Here is a 24,827-nt window from a genome sequence, read left to right as displayed (position 1 = left end):
CTGGCTATTTCTAGGAAATATTCACCATCCATCCTGGACTGTTTTACATTGAATTAACTTTTATAAACAAAGTGTCCTGCAAGCAACCTAAGTCCAAAAACAAGTTCATCATTATGAAATAACTAAAACAGTTCCCAAATCCTTAGAGTACATATACATGTAGCAGGCACATGTTGGCAACTAAATAATACAAATAGTATACCCTGGCAAAAGAAAATTAAATAAAAAATATCAAAGACAAAGTGAAAGAGGTTTTCCTGGGTGAATTTACAGAGTTGAAACTATAAAAAGAGCTCTGCAGTTTGCATTTAATATTTTCTATAGGTTGTGGTAATTTTCCAGTTGCCTTCTACACAAACCACTTCTACACAGATTAAAAAAATATTCACTCACTACAGGTGGATTTCTGCTGGGCTGGCAACATTCACTCATCACAAATAATGACATAGTTTAGGTCTGCATGCAAGGGATGGAGAGTTTGAAAGTGCAGCTCTTTTGGCTGGAAAATAGTTCTTAGTTCTCTCTGAATCAAAATTCAATCTAGGTTCTATGTGTGTCATTTATCAAGTGGATTCAACTTAAAGGGTAAAAAGGTAAAAAAAAAAAAAAATAAACTAATGGTGTGGAATTTAAGGACAGGTGGGCAGAATAGTAGATGATGATGAAAATATCTCACAACATGCACACATGTAAAGGAAAGAAGTACAGGTGACTGGACCTATCCTATCAAATACCAGGACACAGTTCACTACCAAGGATTGTACCTACAATATCACAGTCACTGCAATGACCCCCCCCCCCCCCCCCCCGGCCCATTATATGACCTTGTTGCCAGGTAAACTGGAACCTGGTCAAGTCTTTTAGCAACTGTTTCCTGGACTGAGCTTCATGTGCCAGCGGGCCCATGCCAGCAGGATCTTCCCCATATCCTCCAATAATCTAGTACTCTAAACTGTCTGGTCCAAAGATGCATTTAATGTAATTAGTGTTTCTCATTTAAAGTTTTAAATCCTTTTTTTTTTTTTTCTGATAATTTGAAATGGGGTGGGGCCATGGGAAAATGGGAGAGGAGAGATGGTCATTAAATAAGCTAGATCAAATTTCATGTGAATCAAGCTTTTTTGAAATTTACTCTAATTATTTTTCTATTCATTATTCTGTTCATTAATTTACATGTGATATATTGAAGTAATTTCCATGACAATTCTTATAATTACTGTAATAAATAGTAAAAACCATGTGTAATGTACTGGGTTCCTATTTATTTTTCAAAAAAAGATTCTTATATAATATTTAAACTATAAAATTTATTCAAATTAAAAAAAAACATTGATCCTTATCAAAGCCAGAGTTTTTTTTCTCATAGGGAGGAGGTAAATGTAAATCGTGGAATAGTTCCTGTCTGCAAGCCTTAGCTTTCATTCAAGGGAGTGTACAGAACAGTGTATATAGGCAACTTGACAAAATGAAGATCCCCAGCTCTGTAAATCTTATTTGTAATGATAACAAGGAAGCCAAATATCAAATGTCATTTTCACACATCATTAAAGACACACTCAGTGTACTGTAACACGTACACAATAACCAAAAACATAACCCTCTCATTAATTCTTGTTGACATAATATGGGAAAATTCAACCTATCAGCCCATAATTTCATTACAAGGCAAAATATTTATGTAAGTTTTTTTTTTCAGTGGATAAAAAAGGTCTTGATGATTTGGATGTAAACTGTTAAATATATAATAACATAGTTACTCTGCCCAGGCTATAATTTATTTTTTGTTTTCAATTCAGATCACCTCAGGGCTGTGCCTTTTTGTTAATTTTCTTTTAATTTATTGTAATTTCTTTTTCTTTTTTACATTTGTTCATTTTTTCAGCAGTAAAGCCCATCTTCACCACATAGTTACATGACAGTGCTATCACCACCTTGTTATATTTATTCAGTAGCCGTAATACCAACCTGACCCTCAGACCACAAGCATGGCATCAAAGAACGCCACCCTGCACATCACAAACACTGCCAATAACCACAGCTATTCCATTGACCACAAAGCCTCTACCTTGTCCGTTCCTCGTCCCAGTCTCTCCTGCCTTCGCCAGCCGCAGAACTAGCCAACATTTTGTGGTTTTGATCATCTGTGATAACACCCTGAGACATGAAATTATGACGAGGATTTTAGGAGCAGACGGACGGCTGTCAGACTATGACCACTAACTCAACAATGGAGTGGGAGAATTTTGCATACCAAAGTTACTACACGGTCATAAAGAAACTTATGTTGATCTATACATGCATATTAATTAAGTCATCTATGCCTGAACATGTTGTCAGTATTCCTAAGTTACATGGATTGAAACTTAACCAGACATTAAAATGTAACAGTGTATGTGCAGATTTAAAACAACAACAACTACTACTACTACTACTACTACTACTACTACTACTACTACTAATAATAATAATAATAATAATAATGCATTTATACTTCTAATTCATGTTCCCTAACTGTTATATAGTAAGTCTCCTAATAACATAATTATATGTATATATTATTTAACAGTTATAAATACCATGTTTTTAATACTATTATTTTACATGACTGTTTATTCCAAAGGTAAAACACCTATGGCTTTGTTGTGCAAATCAGAAATTTCAAACTTGCCTACATATACATGTACAGACCAGTATATGGCCATGTTTATGTTTAGGTGCTTTTTTATTCAATTATTCCCACAGCTAGAAACAAGCCAAAACAGTTCAAAAGCTCTGCAACCAACGAGGAAAGATATAATCTTTGTAAAAACAAAATGGAAAAAAAAGAGAGCACGTGTAAGGTCCTGTATGGTATGCAACCACGTTGGCCGTTACACTCCACACACGTGATTTTACTCAACTTTCTACCTCAAGTTTCTTCCTCACATCTGAAACCCATCCATGAGGTAATTCCACTCCTGTCAAGATTCTACCAAAACTGAAAATGGTCAGACTTTGACAACGTCAGAGAGGTTTTGTTGTTGGTTACTTAAGGAAGTTTGTTGTGCTCCATGTCTTACAGGTGGGGGCTGGGAGATAAACTGAAACATCTTTTTTGCGGGGATTGTTGTTGGTGCAAGTGGAGGGCAAATCAACACACAGGGGCTAAAATCACTTCCTTTATCTACAGCCATGAATTACACGATTCACAAATCAACTTCATTCCATTAGTGGTCAGTTAAAATGTTTACTTTAATTTTCCTACATTTGAATTATATTATCTTTTAAATCAAGAGATTCAAGGCTATACTATGCAGACTGAATCAGTTTTGCTTTCTGGCATTTATTTTTTGAAGCTTTTGATTGTGATTTCAACAGTAATCAGCATTATGCAAAATTCTTATTATCAGTTTCACATAATCTCTAGCTACGTACATGACTTTGTATATGCAGATTCATTTTCCAAAATCATCCTTTTTATAAACTGCACCACATAAAAGCGATGACTATATAGGTTTTACTATTTAAACAGGTGTAGATAAATCTGGTATGTGGGGCCTTCCAGAATACAGGATTTTCTTGGAAGATACCTTAATCATTATGTCAATATTATGACTGTCCTTGCCGAAAAAACGTTGACATCCCATACTCCCCCTCTCCCCTCAATATCTAATCACCTTTCAGTTTGATCTTGGCCCCATCGTCATGTTCATCTGATATGACAGAATGAACACAGCATATTTTGAACTACAGGTCATCTTCCCATCCTTAGATATACTTTAGCAATACAGTCTGTATCAGTATGCTTTGAGAAGTCTTAATGTACCAGACTCAGAATATTTATGCTACTCAGTTTAATTCATGGTCTTTGCTTCCTTCTGTTTGTTGATTAATTGACTGTGTCAAGCAGGAGGTAGGATGGGATGAGGTGGCGGGGTCTCCATTTGGGTGACCCTCCACCAAAAATACCAGGTTTCAAAGTTGTCAGTCCGTCAATGTGTATCGGTAAAGACTGTTTATCCCTAATAGTGTGTATCGGTATACAAGCTGCTCTAGATCAGAGATTTATTTATCCAGAAGTGATTTATATATATCCCTTATGTTTACTATTTCCCACCTTGCCAAAGTCAACAGCGGTACCTGATAGGTCTTAGACTAGATTTTGGAGCCTGAGAAAATACACTGGTGTCCTTCATACTATGGTAATAATTCGCAAATTTCAAATACCTCAATTATGCAATTTTATACTTTCAAGCTAGATTAAGCATTTTTTGGTTAGGTAAAAAAATTGTTTCAGAAATGAGCCCTGGCCTGCATGCTTAGATATAATGCTATGGTGAAAGATAGATTGTAGCTGACAGAAATGTGTATCTAAATTTTGAAATGCTGTGCAGACTGCATACAAAAGATATGCATGTCTTCATCTGTTGAGAAACAACACAACTGAGAGAGAGAGAGATAAAGAGAGAGAGAGAGAGAGAGAGAGAGAGAGAGAGAGAGAAAGAGAAATAAAGTAGATATAACCAGAAAAAGTGCTGTGTTAATAACCTCACTGGGGTACACGCGTACCTTTACCCTGTGTCACTCACTACTTGAAAGTTCACGACACATGATACTATTGTAACATCTGAGCCCAACGTTATGTCTACCAGTGTTGAAAGACATACCAAAACAATATGTTCATTCTTTTTCAGTAAAAAACAGTTGAACTAACTGAAATTGTATTCCTTATAAAGATCTTTCACAGAAGCTCTACTTGCAGGAATACTTTTTTTGGCTGTTTTTTTGTAACAAAATATTAGCGGTCATCGATATTTTTAAATTGAATTATCCAAAAATGTATTATAATATGACCCATACAAATAATGGTTATTAAAAAAGGCCCAAAAGATATGGCACAAGGCAATTCATACATACATACATTGTCAAAGAAGTGCAAAAGGCTCTACTGAAGTAGGTACGTGTTCCTTAAAGTATTAAAGCAGCTACATGTCCCCTACAGTAGCAGCAAGAAATATGTGTGCAATTTGTTTCCTCTGCATATTTGACAAGTTTCACTTTTCAGTGTGGCATTCAGAAAATCTTTCTTTTTTTTTACCAGAAATACACACCTCGTGGAAAGTATATATATCGTAAAGCTCTAGATCTCCATACTTGTCTATCTTTAAGAGGTAAAACTTTTTTTATATAAAATTAAATAATGCTTCAAGCTGTCATATCCATAGTATTAAACACATCCCACTGTGTTTTTAAACCAATTTTTGATTCTTAAAAATATGTTGACTCCTACATACATTTTGTAGTTAATTATCAGTATGGAAGTGTGTATCTTTGAACGTAACACAAACGATCTGAAATATCCTTTTATGGCTTACATAATCCATTTTCTTTTCTAGAGGAAATGACATGTTTGACTAGAGCATTTAAATTTTATTGTTCATTCAAAAAATATTTCTCATTATAAAATGAAACTAAAAAAAAAAAAAATCGGACTTCCTCCTCCAGCAGTGCTCCCTATGTGTCTACTCTAACTCTGCCCACATTGTCTGGAAAACGTTACCCAAGCATACTCTCCAAACATAAATAAACTACCTGGCAAAATAATCTAAGCGCAAAAAAACAACAACAATTATCATGCAACTGAATGTCCCAATAAAACATCACAACTCAGTCTCCTCACTGATATATCCATCCAGAAATAAACACCAACTAAGTCCATGTGGAAAAAAAAAGTTCCATTTTATCTAAAATGTATTTTCCAAAGCAGACGTCATCACTGAGTTTCCTGTCCAAGGGGTGGAGTAATGACTGGCAGACTGTTTACAGAAGCTGGCAAGGAGCCACATGGTTGATCACACAGAGTATATATCCAGCCGTGGGTGAGAGAGAGCTACCAGACGACTGCCAACAGACTCAAATAGTGGACGTTCTGTACTGCATCTCTCCATTTGGGATATAATATATATATTAGAGTATATTGTGCGTCTTCTGACTAGGAACAGACAAAAAGGTAAGTGGATAAACTGAACTTTTTTTCTTGCAGTATGCTGTTTGGCTATCACCTGTTTGTTTAAGTTAAGAGTTATTTACGAGTGGAATTTTTGATGTGTTGCTTACAAGCTAGCAAGAATGTATTACTTGGAGCAATATTGGATTCTTAAAACTGTAGTGTAGAGAAGTCAATAGGCAGGACATCTGAAATATATGTGTATCCAAATCTTAAAATTTTTTAGAATATTTGAGTTGGGGTTCAAGTGGAATATGGAATGCATGAAAAAATTTAGAGTGCCCCCTGCATGCAGGTACAGGTAAAAGTTAATGCACAGGCCCTGCTTTAAAATATTTCCTGCATATAGCTTAAACTGTACATAAAAAAAATAAATAATTTCTGAAGATTTAAAACCTACACCACACATTGAAATGTGTAATATCATGATGAGAAATTTGAAACATCATGATCTTAATATGTCAAGTGTATAAGTAGCCCCAGTATTTTATGTTTGATAGAAAGTTAATTTTCAAAAGGCTAACTGATTTGGCAGTAGCTCTATCTAGGTATGAAAATAATACTAGTAAGCATTTATACATGTACTAAGAGCAGAGAAGGGAAAGTTTGACTGCTCTTTATTATAATCACCCTAAAGAATGTACTAGTACTAAAAATCAGCATGTATGAATTTGAGAGCAACTCAATTTCTTATCTGTATAAAGTTTAAAAATCTATAACTGGGCACACTGGTATAATTCATAACAGTTGACATGAGTTATCATAAGTCCAGCAAAGGATTTAAAAAGCTTCATTCATGTAACATATAACTGGATGGCTGTTCTTCATAGCATCATCAGTCTCTTATCAGAAACTGGTGCACACCTGGCATGTAAGATAGAACCATATTTCACCTTGTGTAAACTTTCCTATTTTTCTGCCATCTCTCTGGCTGGGTTCTGTACTAGAGTGCAGAGGTGCTGATGGTTATCACATAAATATCTGCACAGTCAATTAAACACTGATCATATTAGAACGGCAGTGCACCTAGCAGCCTCCAGACAAAACAGCTACTGTTGCATGCCATGGGGCACAGAGAGGACTTTTTTCACCTGACATTTTCAGATATTTCTTTGGGTATATTCTTTGCAGATAGCTATACTGTTCAGAAAGAATTTTTGCAAAAAAATATAAAAATTAATAAAATAAAATAAATAGAAAAATAAATAAAGGAAATTAACTGAACTAAATGAATTAAATAAATAAAAAAGAAAATGAAAATTTTAAAAATTAATAAATATAACACCATCATCAAATAAATGGCCTCTGGTAGTCAGTATACTCCCCCATATTGTATTATTCAGTGATCTTATCAGAAAAAGGTTTATGAATGTGAAGGTGTACCCCTTAGTGAGCTTAAGCAGATTACCTCTTTGCTGTCCATTTGAAAGAAATGACCCCAGGTAAATGTACATATCAAATTTCAAGGAGATAGTGTAACGCCAATGAAAATTAGATTTAAAATATTGGAGAAAAGATTATCACATTTTACTTTTTTTCTGACAGATAAACAGTTTTCAGGAGCAGTGAATAAGCATACACACAGAAATTTTATAAAAGATATCTTAAATTATGAACAATTTTTGAGATTACTGAAACAGACAAATGCAGACACTACAATTTATGAATATATGCTAAATCATATAAAAAATATGAAAAAAAGCAGGCTATCAATAGATAAAGAGAAAGCCCTATAACAATGCTCACATTCTTAAGTTCTTAACATATCATTTAATCCTATCATAACCTCAGCACTCAGCTTTGCCCTTTTGACTGAGTGGAATTTTTATTAGCGGATTTCTTGACAGCTGTGTCATTGTGTTATCACATCCCTGTTATTATTTAAATCAAGACACTGGGTGATACTGAGAACACATGGTTTTTTTGTTATCTCCTTTCGCAATCAAAATCAAAAGGGGGAGATAAAGGAGAAGAAAATGAGATAAAACAGAAAAAGGCAGACAGAAATGGAAGGAAGAAAGAAGGGAAAGTATCAGAAGCAAAGTGAAGGAATAAAGAAAAGACAAGAAATACAGAGAAAAATTCACTGTTTATAATAACATTTTGCATTAATAAAAAATCAATGGAAACCCTGGACACTTCAGTCAGCCAGATCATTATATTATAAAACAACATGTAACAGGATGGTGCGGACAAAATGCCATGGTGGTGGTATTTAAAAATGAAATAATAATGATGCTTGTTGAAGAGAGATAATTTATTACTTCACACTGTCCTGATGAGTGAGGAAGTTTCCTTTCCTTCTTCCCACTCGGACCACCCAAATTCTGTCTATCTGCTCATATCAGAGACATGATAGCACTCTCTTAGAAATAGCATCTTTCACCTCAAGTGGTTATGGTGGTAACTCTCCAATTTCAAACTTCTCTGTTCAAATATTTTATTTAAGTTCCATCACTGTTTGCTCAAAAAACATACTAAGAGGCATTTGCCTAAACTCATTTTTAGACTTTTGAATGATGGGTTTATGGTTATTATTGATACTTCACTGTGTTGGAATATAATATGTATACAGTAAATAATTTGTTTTGTACAAATTTAGAGGGAAATTACCGTACTGTCAATCAAACCTAGGCCACAGTTTGAATTTCCAACCCTCCACATTTCAGCTTTGTACAGGTTCAACCATTCATTTAACTAAATGCCTTTTAAAACAGATGTATCTACTATCAAATTCCATATTGTAATCGACAAATGCTGGGGACCAAGGAAAAAGAAAAAAAAAATGGAATTTGGCCTCTACCTCCCAACCTCCCCCATACAACATCTGTTAGAATTTCAAGCATCAATTTTCTGACCTTCAAAAATTCTGAAAATGCCAAAATGCCAACCGGAAAAAATCTTAACCCTTACATGTATGTGCTTTTTTTTCTTTATGTCTTTATGTATAAAGGCTTTGGCTATACAACAAAATAAAGTGTAGACATGAAAAGTACTGGTACTACTTGTACCAGCAGATAATTAAGTTTAGTAGTGTTTGAAAACATTTCAATGTCTGTGTTAAGCATTAATCACTGCCCTGATGCACAAGACCTTATTATATATATTTCATGTAAGCGCCCGCAACACACTTCCTATATATGTGAGTTTAAGAGTATCTGAAAACATTTCAATGTCTGCATAAAACATTAATCATTGCCTGTTGCACAAGATCATATGTTATATAATTCATGCCCCCTCCCCTCTCAACACATTTCTATACACAGACATCAATAATCAATATACTCGTTTCTAAAACTAATCACCTTTCCTATAACTAATACAAATAAATGACTTTCACTTTCTTCACATTCACATACATTCATCTGTTTTTATCTCCTAACAAAAATCCATTCAGAAAAGATCCAGTCATAACACTTAATCTATGAACTGATCCAATCATATTTTCAATCATTCAAAAACACAGAGACAAATAAAATAATTAACTAACTAATTAATCAATTAAACTACATAAAAGAAAAAATTCAAATCTTCCAAGAAAAACAATGCACTTGCTAAAAATAACATTAAAAACACAGAAAAAAGCAAGTCTCGGTGGTGCTGACATAACAGTAGAAGGGGAAGTATCAGTGGTATAGTGTACCGGGTATGAGTAATCCCTCCCCATGTGTGTGTGTATGTTTACCTCCTCCACCCACACATGGCTATTAATGAGGAGAGGAAGTGAGGTACAAATAGCCGAATCTGTTCTGGTATGAGTTCACACATCAGCAGGAGAGCCGGCTGTGTGGAAGGTCGTGTGGACTGTCTCTCTCTCTCTTTTTCTTTCTCTCGATCTCTGCTTCATTCACTACAGGTAATGTGGATTTTGGTGGTACATGTATTCGGTTGGCTGCATAATTCAATTTACCTTTATTTGCCGTGTGAATTTTTATTGATCTGACACAAATCTGTTGTGGTATGGATTTTTTTCTTTGGTATCAGCTGAAACTTTTTGAACATTGTCTAATTCAAAATTTTGTGCAATGAGAATAAGTTTTCTGGTCTTTAATTGAGTTATGCAGACTCTATTGTTTACTGATTTCATTTTAATGTCTCACATGTATTTCTATAATTTTGACCACAAATGGATAAAACATGTATTTACTTAGTTGTTCTGACTGAATTTATGAAGATAATTTTAGAAAAGTTTGGCAATCAGTATATATTTCATCAAAGTATATGTTACAGGACTCCAGAGGAAGGTTTTTTGTTGGTTTTTAATTTAATCTGGGTATTTGACATTTACTTGGTACTATTGAAATGGTGAAATGAAAAATTGTGGACAATTATAAGTGTAGCAAAAATATATGTAGGAACTTATGGTTATACTGGTATTCATACACATGATTCTTAAGCACTTAGTTAACAGAAGTATTTACAGCTTAATAAAAATGTTTACTGTTAACACCTTGTTATAGGATAAGCACCTGAGTAGGTATTGACATATTTAATACTGTCAAAATATCACACCTGAGTACTACAGTATACACACAAATACATGACATAAATATTAATATGGTCTCCTGTAGTTCCTCTGGGACATCAGGGAAAATAAATGTAAGAAAGATGAGACTTCAGAGATAAATTATTATATAATGTGCATGTCTACTTGTAATTACTATATACAGAGGTATTAAAGGATTTTGTACACTCTTTCCACGAGTGTCAACTCTTTTCTTGTAAGGTATTTGCAGACGAAGGTGCTTATAAACACCTGAATATTGACTTTGTCTTGTTAAATGTCATTTACGTAACTTAACAGACCCCCAAAGTTATCACTGAGTCTAGACCAAGTCTAGACCTCATTTATTTGTCACTGGCATTTTCCTCCCTGCAGGTGAAGAACAGTAAGAGGTATTGTTTCAATTCAGACAATTAAGATTTGCAATTCATATTCTGTTATCTCATTTCAATGATTTTAACATCTTGTCTGATCTTTTTTTATGCGGTAAAATACTGTTCCTGCTCATAAATGAAAATTATCAAACACAAGCTGAAAATATCTCATAACGTTAGCTTGCTAAGTACTGCCAGCCTGGTAAGTTAACGGTGTGAAAGATTTTCAGCTTCTGTTTGATAATTTTCATTTATGATCCAACTACCAAGCTAATGAACATTTTTGCTCAAACTGTTTCAGCTGTAGGACATGGAAAATAACTTTTGTGGATTATCTTTTATTTCTCCAGAAAATGGAGTCATCTTCCATACTGCTGACTGTGCTGTGTAGTGTGGTGGCACTGGGGCTGTACTCACAGTATACGGAGGCCTGCTCCTGTATGCCCCTTCATCCACAGATGCACTTCTGCCAGGCTGACTTTGGTAAGTGGAGCCAAACTTTCTGCATGTGCATGAGTACGTACGTGTGTATGTGTGTGTGTGTGTGTGTGTGTTTATGTTTGTGTATGCATGTGTGTGTGTGTTTATGTTTGTGTGTGTGTGTGTGTGTGTGTGTGTGTGTGTGTGAGAGAGAGAGAGGGAGAGAAAGAGAGAGAGAGAGAGAGAGAGAGGCGTGTAGGAGAGAAAAGGGGATGCACTTTGACCAGGGATGTAGGTTTAGTTAACAGAGATCGGAAAGAAACTTGCATGTGTCTCATGGACAAAAGCATACAAAAAATATTAATATACAGATAAATCAGTTGGATAAGCCCCACCATATAAAACTTTAAGACAGAGGCTTTTCTACAAAGATATTTTCCTTACATACAACAGAATGACTATGCATTTTTAAAATGACAGGAATGGAAGTACTGTATGAATGAATGATTCACAACTGGTTTCACAACCTGCTCCAGTGATACAGTGTAGTAATCATGAAATGTGAATCATCTCAGCTATGCCTGGCGGTTCACAGGCAGCATCAACATCCTGTGTACATTAAGACTTCTGTTCAACATTCGTTGCACCTATTTCATATACAACCAATTGTTCTTTCAATTCAGTGAAATAAATGATCATTTTACAGTGTGAGTCATACATCCTGTAATTGCATATATCTTTTTAAATCAAATAATGACCAATATACGCATACTTTCAGTCACATGGTTTAAATTCACTCACTCCACGTAATTCAATCTGAAAATTCTTGAGAAAAAATAAAATGAAATTGAAAAGGTCACATTATGTAAAACTTCCACAAATGAAACCTCGACCCTAGAGCACATAATGTAATAGCCTGTGTGATCTGGTAAATCACCGCTACTTAATGTGTGCCAACGAGATGACAAGCCGTCAAGTAAACCCCCTCTCGCAGACTGCACTTATAACCTATTGTGCACTATTATAATTGACAGAGTAAACAGGCAAACACACTGTTTAATGCTGAACTCTATACATGGCATTCATTTGCCCTGCCGATATTTTGGATGATGGTTTAATAAGAAGTGATCGAATGTTGTTAAATGTTTGGACTGATAATTTAAGCTGTAATAGTAAAGTTTTAGCCATAATAATATGCTGTATGTAGTCTAATTTGAAAATCATTTGTGTGTGTTTCTGAAATCTATTACGAATTTAATTCAAACTTTTGATTCAGCCCAAACTATGCATGTGGGTTTGGTTAAAAGAAAGCATAAATATAAAGCAGTCCAGATAAGATCTGACAATTCCAAAATTGTGTAGGACATCCCCTTCCAAAACTGTGGAGTTCTCAGTACTGAAACAAAAAGCATAGAATACATGGACAAGTAAACATCTGTTCTATCCCAGGGACTTGGTGAGCTTCTCCTATGAGGATGTGAGTTGCCCAACCCAACACTTGAACTGAAAACTTGCCTAACTTTAACAGGTGGGCATTTCTTAGAAGGCCCTGTACTACTGAAGTACATGTACAATACTGATGGCAATGTAAACATTATTGAACTAATACACTTGAACTGGACAATGACATCAATTAATTGGATAATAAGAAGTCGGTTGTTAATCTATTGTTAAAAGGTGTGGAAGTCACACTCCCACGTCTATTGTCAGGTGTTTATAAAAGGATGACTACAACCACATTTGTATTCAGTTCATTCAGGGTCGCTGTATTGTGCAATATGAAACTTTTAAAATAATTTCTATAAAGTTACTAGAAGTAGCTTTGATTACAATACCCCTAGGCTTATCCTCTTGACTCAACACCCCACCACCACCACCATCCCCATTCAAATCAATCACTAAAAAGACAACTACCACGCCTGTTGAAAACATCTAGCTACCAAATATTGTTACATCACCTGAGTTTTACACCCTGCCTGTGACTCATCCCCCTCTCAATTGTTACCCTAGGGTAAGTGATAATGGGGGTGGGTTGGGGGTGGGTTGGGGGTGGGGTGACTTTTTTATTAGGCAATTGAAATTCATGATCAGATGGATGACTTATTGACAAACAACTGAGCATTGAAATTTGACCACTTGCCCTGAATATAGGGTTTTATACTTGTACTTAGCTTACAGCCCCTCCCCCACATGAGCGGCAGAAGTTTTAAGAGCTGATAATCATTCTCTGTGGACATGTACAGGATGGGCTTGTAAAAAAAAAATCAAAAATAAATTTATATTGATTACTTCTGAAGAAGGCAATTTGATTGCCATTCTTAGCAATGAAAGTTGTCTATATAATTCTATTGTGAAGTGATCTGCCCTATAACTGCTCACCACGCTAACTGCTTATCTACAGTAGGCACTAGGGGCTTACACATGCATGGACAATGTTAAGAGCTAGCAAGAAGAGAAGAGGGGTCGGGGGGGGGGGGGGATTCATAGAGGGGATGGGGGGCCGAGGACAATCAAGCATTTATTTCCTAATGCTGAAACTAAAAATTCTCTATTGAAAAAATACTGTGCATGGGCTTTTGTATACACTCCCAGTCCAGTACAAAAGTGATGGTTGTGGTGTCGTAGAAGTTTGTTTTGATCTAGGACGTCAAACCATATCCCAGTAGTGGTTTTTAAATGGAAATACAAGACCACTATACAACAAGATATAACTTCCTGCAATTAATTATATCTGTCCCACAATGAAATGAAATGTTATTAATCTGTAATTGGATACCAGACAAAACATTGAAATAGTGACCTAACCTGCCTGCACTGAGTGACTCATAGAGACCTTTCCAAAATGATCTGTTCAGAATAAAATATATAAGTACTAGTAGTATGGCACAGTAAAATTCTGTTAATTTGGGTTTTTTTCACATTAGAGACCTAGGTATTGCTTGACTTGTGACAGTTTGTTAATACTATTCCTTTTTACTGCCAGATCGCTTTTATAATATAATGACATTAAATACTTGTGCCATTCAAGAAATCTTAAAATAAAACTTTGTGCTTCCTTTTCTAAATGGGCCGTGGGATTAGTTAAATTAACCGTAACTTTGGTTTTCTGTCACATCATAATTATGTTTTTAACTTCTTGCTAAGTGTAATAAGAGAACTGAATTGCCTCTTTGTAAAATGAACCTGAAGTCAGATTTGAAAAGAAAACTTTGATGGAAATGTAGGGGTGAAAGACATCCAGTATAAATGGGACTCATTTCTTTTGAAGTTGATACACTCTCATGCAAGTACTAGTTAATTTTTTAACAAGGGGAAAATTGAAAGTTAAAACAACAACACTTAAATTTCCTTAAAATTTGCTGCTGTGGGTGCTATCAAAAAAAAAAAACTTGTTAAAATATTCTCCATCAGATCATCATTGATAAATTCACTCAGTAAACAAATCCCTTCAACTGTAAAATCACTTAATTTGCAACATGACTTGACAGAAATGGGGTATTTTTAAGCTAGTACAGTTTGTATGTGCCCCTTCATAACAAGGATCCAACTAAACAAATCAGTTTTTCTCTGTCACTAGTGATCTTCTCATTACCAGGCATGATTTAGCAGAAATACCCAGCAAGAGGGCCCCCATCCTTATCTGGACTTACTCTAGCATATAATTTGTGGTCTACGATAAGCTTAGTGAATGTTAGTAAGTCATCATTTTGGCAAATCAATGTCAAAAAGGAAATGAATGATGTAGTACCAGGGATAAGACAAGTCCTCACTGAAAAAGGAGGAAAATTGGCCAGGGGTCCAGGGTACACAGGGGTCACAATGACCAAAATGACCCTGAAAAAGTCGGAATTCTGATAAAAGTCGGAAAAGTCTCATCAGTGAGTACTTTCATTTTCTCTTTCAAACATTCTTTTAGATCCTTTTTTTAATGGCATACCGATGTGACCCTACAGTCACCCACCCTCACCTCAGACCCAACTCTAACTGACCACCGCTATGGTCATCTTGTGGTCACTGATGTGGTCAGATAATCAAGACATGGTTATAGTGGTCACTACCAAGAGATGAATATTTGGCCATGGTGGTGATTCAGAAGATGACTTTGCAGTACTTCATGTTTTTAAATTAGTCATAAATGATCAAGGATAGAGGGAAACAATATTCAATTCATACCTGTTAACTTTGACACAGACCATGTCATTTGCCTATGGTAAAATACATGCAATTCTTAAGAATTTGTTATCTGTGGCACAGCCACGTATGTCTTTAGGGAAGAGAATTTATCTTCTTAATCTTCTAACATTTTGCAAACTGAAATCAATACAGCCTGCTGCATGTTAAGTAACTCATAGGTTCAGACTTTTTCTTGTTGAAATTTCTTGACTGGTTCTTGGTTAATTCCACTACATTGTACAGAGGGTAGGGAATACCCCTTGTTAAGCACCAATCACCAAGAATTAAAACTGTTTCAGCTCAATCACCAATAGCAAAGATATATTCAGGTCAGTCACCAATCACCAATAATTCCTAAATCAAGTCTCACGCAGAATATTGGGCTCAAATAACGCATCAAGCTCGAGAAATAAGGCCAATCACGCGGAACGGAACGGAAGGCAAAAGGTATTCCCTACATAGTTTACCTATACTGACAGTGGAGTGGCAATACCCTGTCAATTTAACACAAACCATGGGGGCAGTATATACACAATACATGCCAAAATTCCAGAGGGCAAACCTGTAGCACTGATGTTCATGGACTTGACACTTCTGTTTGGAAAATGGAACAGCCAACAAGTTCTCATTGTTGTTTTTGTTTGAAAAAACAAAAATAAAATTTTGCTGCAATTTTGGCATTCCTTTTTTATGCTTTTTTTTTTTTTTTTTTTTGGGGGGGGGGGGGAGGGGGAGTTTAAAAGATCTCCCCTTTTGAATGAAAAGGGGTCCATACTGAGTGAAAATTTGATCTAGGTTCTCTAGTTGGGTCAACCAGGGAGACATAAAGGTCCACTTTTTCAGAAAAATAACCCCCTTTGAAATTGCTGGCTACAGGCCTGGAGATTCTTGTTACAAGACACAGGTCAACCCTGTCCACAGACTATCTTCAAAGCATAATCATCAAAGCCTTCACAAATTACACTAACACACCTCCACCAAATAGTACAAATATTGAAATAACACCAACTTCAAAATCCCCACAGTTAGCAGAATAACAAAAACAATTCTAACACAAATACAAATTTGTTAGATTTTTTTTATCTGAAGGGCATTCCTGGGCATGGACTGCCCACCCTGCGTATCAAGATGTTCAGTGATTTTCCCATTTCTTCAAGGTGACTGTGTTACAAAATGAACTTACAAATGTTTAAAAGCCAAGCTATTTCAGTTTTAATGGACTTAATTCACATCAACATATTTCTGCATTTTTAATTATTTGTTTTTTATTGTTTGTGTTTGATTTCTTCAAAATAATGACAGAACGCTTAATTATAAATATGTTGGTGATTTAATCAACAGCTCCTGGTTTCAAATCCCCATTCCACTAAGTTTTCACAAAGAACTGAGAGTACCGGTAGTATCACTATATCACTGTGATACCCAATCAATCATAATCAATAGCAACTTCACCACTGATCATAAACAAATTTGGTCCATCAAGAAGACGAAAAACTAAAATTGATATTAACAGTCTACTATTCATTAAAAGACCATGGAGGAGAAGTCAAAATCATAGAGGGATACCCAGGGTGTATCAGGGCCATGCCAAACAGGAGTGACAAGTACTGTACAGAAGCATGTCCCCCACTGCCTTATTAGCAGGTGGTTAAATTAACTGCTAACAAGGTAATTCATCAGTGACAGGGGTTCAAGCCGGTTCTCGGGGTGTAAGATCAATAAAGAAGGCAGGGGGGAGAGGTGGGGGATACTATGCACCACTTGTGGATGTATGTTTTGGAGATTTGTTAATCAATCTAGCTGCGCTTTGATGCTGCAGCCAGCATCTTTGCAAGGGGCTTTGGTACGCGTGTTTTTAAGAGCAGTGTTAATTAATACAGCTGCTCAGATGCTAAAGCAGAAAACAGTCTTGTCAAGGATGAAACTAGGGTTATGCTGGTGCTTACATGCATGTTTTAGAGTTTTGCTGATTAACTTGAAAGCTTTGATGCTGAATTGGAGGCTGGTCTTGCAAGGACAAAGCTGATCTTGTTGATGCATGTTTTGGAGTTTTTCTAAATGAACTCAGCTGCAAGGATGCTGCAGCCAACATCTTCACAAAAGGCCTCAGAGTTTGTCTGTATGGTGTGGTGCTTTGTTAATTATTCACTTACTTTGATGCCTAGGCAAGATTCTGCAACATCTCTGCAAGGGGGCTAAGAAAGATTCCCTTGGGGGAATTTTTTCATTAAGACAGCTGTCAATTAAAGGGAAAAAATTCCAAATATTGTAAAAACAAGGCAAAATATATTTGAAATACATTTATTTGAACCTTTGGGTTTGCTCAAGGATATATATTCTATTCACACTCTTGATATACTACTGGATTATTTACTATTTATTATCTTGAGAAAGAGAGAGAGAGAAAGAGATGCTGACCAAGAAAACAAGACAGCTGCCTGTCAAATATAGCTGGATCTCTAAAAATAGATTGGAACAAAAGACACATCCATTGAAGTTTTTTTCCTCTAAAAGACCACCTAATGCTATTATGCAACTTTTTGGAATTCCTACAATTCCTGGCCATAAAGCAAATGTCAGTTAACTTTGGAAAACTGACAGCACAGCGAAAAGACCCCATTCAGCAATTTAACATGTTTTCCATTTAGAAAATGATCAGTATTCAACCTTTCTTTAGGAGAAAGTATGTATCACTGACATGAAACATGTAAGAAATATTTAGACATGGATATTTGAAAATTCATTTAATTGAAGTCTTACATGTAAATAAACAATGAAAGACAAATTATTATTTAATTAACATCCTGTCATCCTCTCTCTCTCTCACACACACACACACACACACACACAAACACACACACATAGAGAGAGAGAGAGAGAGAGAGAGAGAGAGAGAGAGAGAGAGAGAGAGAGAGAGAGAGAGAGAGAGAGGCAGGTATGCCATTTTAATTTAAAGGGAGCAGTTTTTGCTCAATAACAACTACAAAACATTAACTTTGTATTAAACCAGAAGAGGTTTTAAACGGTCTCCACCCAAATGATAATGTAGTGTTCAGACATATCAAGGGAAGATTGCTACAAGTACATGGATAATTCCAGCCCATAAGTCTAGCCACAAGACCAAATCACGAAGTGCATATTGTTTCTCTTTTTTTTAATGTAATCTGGTATACTGTGCATGTTTATCAGATGGATATGGTAATACATGGTTTTACATGTGCATGTATTATTTAAGGAAAGTGGTGTTTCATAATATGGTGTTCTAATGACAAAAGTTGGACTAATTTACAGTCTTAAGTTCTCCTGTCTGAACACGGCTCCATTCTGAACACAGCTTCATGCCAGGCCAATAAAAAATGATGAAACAAGCTCAATTCACCAGTGTCTATGTACGATAAAACACACTGCCCAGCTTTATGTTACTTAGATGTAAAGAATCTTTGATAACCACATTTTTGACCCAGTACAGAATGCCAGCTGTTGAAACACAGTTACACCTTAAACAAAACACAACTACATGCCAAGATCTAAACTACAGGGTTCAACCGGTGCAAAGTTGGAGTTCAAAAGGCAATGAGTTGGATACATTTAGTATCGTGTGTGTGTATGTGTGTCTATGTGTATATGTGTATGTAAGCGCATGCCTGTGTGTGTGTGTGTGTGTGTGTGTGTGTGTGTGTAAAAGAGAGGGAGGAAGAGAGAAAGCCGATTGCCCCTCTAATGAACTCCCTCAGTGCCTAATGTGTATGTGTTTGAGTGTGTGTGTGTGTGTGTGAGAGAGAAGGAGAGCGAGGAGGGTGGGAGAGAAAAAAATAACCTTTTGCCCTGTATGTCTGCTCCCTCCTCCCAATAAAGCTTCACATATTTTTTCATTATTCATTTATTTTCATTTATAAATTACTTCATTTTTTCAATGATTTTTTATCATTTTGAGTTTGGATAATGCTCCTGTCTAGAAATGCATACATATTAAAACTTAAAACGGGGAGATCCTGACTTTAAATTTAGAAAAGTCACCTGTCAGTTTGCCCTTACTGAGTGCCTTCCATTAAATTGTTAATTCACATAAAATCTGCAGGGTGGAGCTACAATTCGTACTAATATCTCTACAAAAAAACAAGTGCAAATATCTCAATTAGGGAGCAAAAAAGCCCTTTGTTTAAAAGAAACACAAAGATAATGAGCAATAACTTTCCAGCTGACCACACCCCCTTCAATACACACACGTGATATCTCTCAAGTGGTACAAGCACTCCCATAATGGATCTCACAGTAAATATTAGTGTTCTTATACTACAGAGACAAGACACTGGGCACTAAATTCTCTGAGCAATGAGTACAGAAAGGTGGGGGTGAATAGGATGGGCTGGAAAAGTTGAAACTTTATACTCTGCAATTCTTTTTCAGTGTAAGCACTCTTTTTTTTCCTCGCTTCTTCAATGTACTTGATATACATTAAAACTATTGTTTTATCCTGTAGTCTGATCAGTTATCTTTTAAACATCCCTGAAGGCTGCAGCAAGTGTGTGTTTTTTTTGTAAGGGATTTTTTTTTTACTGACCATGTTAAGCACAAGTCTTGATTTTAGCAACATGAATGAGTACTGTAAAATAAAAACACTGGCTGAGAGGAGAAGGGTTCACATGAAAGCTCACACCTTGCTTATTTTAGCCTAGTGGTAGTGCATGCATGTGAGGGTATATGTGCATTTGCATGAGCATACATGTTTGCATTCATATGAGTATGCAAGGTATAGTTTTTCTATAGTTTGAAGGTCAACGGTAGATGGATAATGAGAACTGCAAATCTTAGACTAGAAAAATTGTTAGAAATATTTTCTGGGAAAGAAAAAAAGTTTCTGACCAAAGAGAGAAAAATCATAACTCATTTTATCAAATAATCTCCATTTATCTCCATCTCCATTTAGAATGTGACTGAAATCTCTACATAAGGGAGTGACTGTATTCATTTAATAAGTGTTGTATTGACAGATATAATACCTTATTATGTTATTTGCAGTTATTTGCTACTTATCAAGTTGAGAGTAATTAAATAAAATGCTGCACAGAAAACATGCCTGTATTTTAATTAAATGGACAGATATTATTACTATTATGTTATTTCCAGTAATGAGAGCCAAGGTGAAGGGGAGTGAAATCCTGTACAGAAAATCAATCATCATGGAGAACGGCAAGAATGTTACATGGAGACGGGCATACCAGAAAGTGTACCATATTCGGATAAATAGAATTTTCAAGGTAAAATGAGCTTAGCCATCTAGTTTTAATTTACTTTGTTATTTGAAATATACTCTTAATTACATTTACATTGGTTTTAAATTTACTCAAATTAACTTGTTCTGGCTCAAGTAGATATATAAATGATATATGGAGACAGTCAAATTTTCCCATCTACTCACTATGTTTGTTAAAAAGGAGTCTATTTTTCCTTTATTTTAGCAAAATGACAAGTTTAAGAATGCCACCCTCCACAAAAACAAGATCTACACCAATCCCAGTGATGCCATGTGTGGCGTGCACCTTGAAAACAATACCAAGTATCTCCTAACAGGTGAGTGAGTACAGGTGGATGGCTCTTCCCCCTCACTTTCCTCCTACCAGTCTCCTCCATTGTGTCAGGTGATCTCAACTAATGCCATAAGCTTCTCCACTGTGTTCCCCCTTTGCATTCTCAACTGTAGCAATGACAGCAAGAAGCTAGTTAGATAATCAGGACAGTGACATCAAGCAGTGGCAAATAAACCCACAACTTTGTGGCAATCTTGGTTCAGACTACAGCTCAAAGTATCAGCATCACAACCAGTTTCTTGCATCATTTATGTGATTGGGTAACTACGTAACCACCTCTGAACAATACACTTGAGGTTCTTGCATTGAATTATGTGCCAGCCTAGCTGACAACAACAGGAAATATCAGATGAACTGAAGATGTAATGAGAAGTGCATTGAAAACATTGCTTGGTTTTCTGTCATCAACGATATGGTATTTTAGAATATTTTAGTTTCAGACAATTCTCTCTCTCTTTCTCTTAAATCCTGAATTTTGTAACAATTACAATAATAATAATGAAAAGAAAATAAACAAGTAAATATCAACCAAATCTTTCAAATAACTATGTACATTTCATTCTCTCACAGGATACATGCACGACGGCCGTGCACACATCAGTGTTTGTGGTTGGGTGGGCGAGTGGACACGAATCCCACAAAAGCAGAGGAAAGGAGTCAGCCATCTTTACAAAAAGAACTGCCAGTGCAAGGTAATAGAGATCTGCATTTACAATCCATTCCTGTACACAATATTGTGATATCAGGCATAATGAATTACCAAACTATTGTCTGTTGATAACACAGTGATTGTGCAAAAATGCAGTATGTTCAAGTAACACAATCCATTCATAAAAGCGGGGCAGCATTATAAAAATTAACCAGTTAAGTGGTTAAGAAGTGTTAGTTTTGGTAACGTCCCATTCTTTCTGAGCTCAACTGTACTTATTCCTTGTTAAACTCTTAATTTTTTGTGGTACCATATTACATGTTTCAAAGCATTCCACTTTAACTTTTTAAGACTGCATAGAAATCAATCTTTAACTTGTGGATTATTATGTTTTTCTGTAGGTTGAGACATGTATACGCCGTGGAGATGGAGTATGTCCATCTGATAACTCCACCTGTGTTTGGCGTTGGCATGACAGCCACAACAGTTGCTATGCAACCAGCTCTGTCTGTGAGCAGAGAGCAGACGGCAACTGCAAATGGAGCTCTGGCAAACTACTGAAGGAATGTAAAGAGAAGAACAGGAAGAGAGCACGACAGGAACCATAAAAACTGATATTGTGGGAACATAACCAAGATGGCGGCAGCAAAATGATCTTATCACGTAGATATGATCAGTGGAAAACAACATCTGACGTAGAAACAAGCAAAGCGAGCATCAGAAAATACAACTGGTAGATACATTGTATTTTAAAGAAGGCAGATCTTTATTTTTCAAAACTGAAAAAAGATATTAATGTACAGAGAAATAAAATTATTTTGATGCCAGTTTTCTTAAACCAACAAAGAGACACCACATTTTTGTGCAAACATACTGGGAGAAAGCTAGGACAACCAGAGACAATAGCGAAGGCCCTTTGAATGTACTTCAAGTGATGTCCTGAAGACAGCTGTGGTTTGGGAATAGTAACTTTAAGGCAAAGAAAATTGATCTTTGACTGTCCTGCCTCCATCATGTAAATACTGGCACAAATGGATGTGCAGAACGTATTATAACCATAATCAATTGGACCAGCACATGTGATGGCTGTGCATGTATATACGGATTACAGCATGCAGTCATGCATTATTTAATACATTCAGAAGTGCTTGAAGCAGAAACTGTTTAGAGGATTAACCGCATTTTAAGTGTGGTGTTTAGAAGAATTATCTCAAAAATAGTTTTAATTTCTCGCTTCAAGAATTAGAGGCTTGATTGCAATGCCCCAGCTTCCTACTTCACAATCCTTTAGATTTTCTTCATTTTGGCAGTGATTACAATTACATGTTTGTGGGAGTACAGGTGATGGATTGCAATTAAGAGTTTACTTCCTGAAGTAAACACGTAGAGAAGATTTTATATTTGATATGTTCTTGACACTGCTTTAAGGCATTGTTCAGTGTCGTCTTTGTGTACATAGAGTATATGACTATATTTGTCTCTGTAAGTGACAGGGTGCACATTTACAACAATGTCTGTTCTTTGGTGCCCAAAACAACCAAATTTTTTTGAGGTAATTAAAGAAACAGCAGCCAATGACTGTAAAATTGCTTATGTCTGTAAAGGAGTCATATACTTGTAGTTGTACAAAAAGTATTGTTTTAATTTTGAGATTGCTCGATTGCAAGTGATGTGATGAAAGGTTATCAGTATGACTAATGAAGAGGTCTATAAATTTATGAGAGATACAGGAAAATATTTCTGGTGTGAATGCACATCTCTGATCCTGACAATCTTTTCTATATATTTCAGTTAAAGCACACATAAATATAAAAACATTCAGTTTATTATAATGTACCTATTTATAATTATAATTATTACATAGAAATTGAACATTATCTTACCGTCAGCAATGTACATATTTAAAACAAATCACAAAAGGGCAATTTTGATTAAATGACGGTACTGAAAATATTTCAAATATTTCCAACAGATTAAATAAGTTTAAAAAACAAATTTATCAGAAACAAATATATCTCAACTCTTCATCTGAAACTAAAATCAGAATATTGCCAGTGTTTCTGCTTTGCAGTGCCACCATTTCCTGTGCACTTATCATTTATTGTTATGTCAACATGACTAAAAATGGTTTACTTTTTTGCATTGTGTGTTAAGAGTAAATGAGGTTTATAAATATCTTGAAAGTGTCTAGAAAGAGGGTGTGATAAATGGCATGATAAGTATGACTGTGTACATAATTTAACACTATTTCACTATTTTTCTATAAATAAAACTGCTTGAAAACTGGAAATTCGTCTGTCTTTTGATAGTAACAATACAAATATAATAGAAAACTTTAATGTAGTGATGTTTTATCTTTTATTTAGTTTGATTACAAAATGATAAGACCTTCCAACTCTAAGCAATGTGGATATATCTTTGAGTAGAATTTATATAATTTAGTAAATAACTAGTTGAATACCAATTTTTTTCCTGGAAAAATGAAACCACATTAAGATCAAATTTGCCCCTTCCAACGGTAAATCAATAGAGCTCTAAACGAAATACTAGTATCGGTAAGATGCTCCCAGAAAAGACACTTAGAGTTGATTAAGAATCTGTGAAAAACACTTACTCCTCAAAAAGGGCAATATGCCTCAGCAGTTAGTGGTGAAATCTATGAGTATTGATTTTCAAACCCAACTTCCATGATGAAAAAAAAAAAAAAAAAAAAAAACATCAGTAAGCTCTTGGAAAATCTCAGGAAATCCTGCTTTAAAGTCTATTTCATAAAAAACAAAATCTTATACTAAATTAAGCCTTTAAAAAAGCAAAAGTGCTAGAAACAACATTTTATAGGTATCCCAGACATCACAACTGTTTCTATAATGGGACACGGAATGTTACATCAATTTCAAATTTTAAAAATGCCTGTCTTATGAATTGACATTAGTCTTAGGATCTTGGCCCAGACAGCTTAACATACATGGCCAACAGTACATGTAACAGCCTAAGACCATTTCACAAACGATTGGTCCAGAAAAAGTCAGCCTGCACTGAGACATTTAAATGTTTTAAAATCAGCCCCTATCACCACTGGTAGTCAAAATAGAGTAGTACAAAATAATAAAGTTGTATTTTATAAAATTTCCAA

General features: G+C 35.4%; 2 protein-coding genes across 5 annotated transcripts in view; one reads left to right on the top strand and one right to left on the bottom strand.

The window, feature by feature from the left end:
- Positions 1 to 24,827, bottom strand: part of LOC106172028 (synapsin) — a 51,821-nt gene that overhangs the window by 10,378 nt on the left and 16,616 nt on the right. The window lies entirely within an intron of this gene.
- LOC106172048 (metalloproteinase inhibitor 3) lies at positions 5,793 to 23,984 on the top strand. Of its 2 annotated transcripts, none has more exons than XM_087015524.1 (6): positions 5,793 to 5,989; positions 11,215 to 11,347; positions 20,585 to 20,715; positions 20,917 to 21,028; positions 21,616 to 21,737; positions 22,096 to 23,984. In XM_087015524.1, exons 2-6 carry the CDS (start codon positions 11,218 to 11,220, stop codon positions 22,300 to 22,302), a joined length of 702 nt encoding a protein of 233 aa, XP_086871650.1. In that variant the 5' UTR covers positions 5,793 to 5,989; positions 11,215 to 11,217; the 3' UTR covers positions 22,303 to 23,984. The 2 variants fall into 2 exon arrangements, with proteins under 2 accessions (XP_086871650.1, XP_086871649.1); XM_087015523.1 differs by lacking the exon at positions 5,793 to 5,989 and adding an exon at positions 9,682 to 9,842.

This window comes from Lingula anatina, chromosome 6 (genome assembly GCF_051362555.1).
Source record: "Lingula anatina isolate TDL-2025a chromosome 6, LinAna3.0, whole genome shotgun sequence".
Lineage (NCBI taxonomy): Eukaryota > Metazoa > Brachiopoda > Lingulata > Lingulida > Lingulidae > Lingula > Lingula anatina.
Note: the sequence above shows the minus strand (reverse complement) of the source record. Positions and strands in the feature narration are given on the sequence as shown.

Bases quoted from the DNA above. Each gene is read 5' to 3' on its own strand.
- LOC106172048 (XM_087015523.1), top strand. From the start codon at position 9,741: ATGAGTTCACACATCAGCAGGAGAGCCGGCTGTGTGGAAGGTCGTGTG. The intron at 9,843-11,214 runs GTAATGTGGATT...TTATTTCTCCAG, and splicing joins CTCTGCTTCATTCACTACAG to AAAATGGAGTCATCTTCCAT. The intron at 20,716-20,916 runs GTAAAATGAGCT...CCTTTATTTTAG, and splicing joins GGATAAATAGAATTTTCAAG to CAAAATGACAAGTTTAAGAA.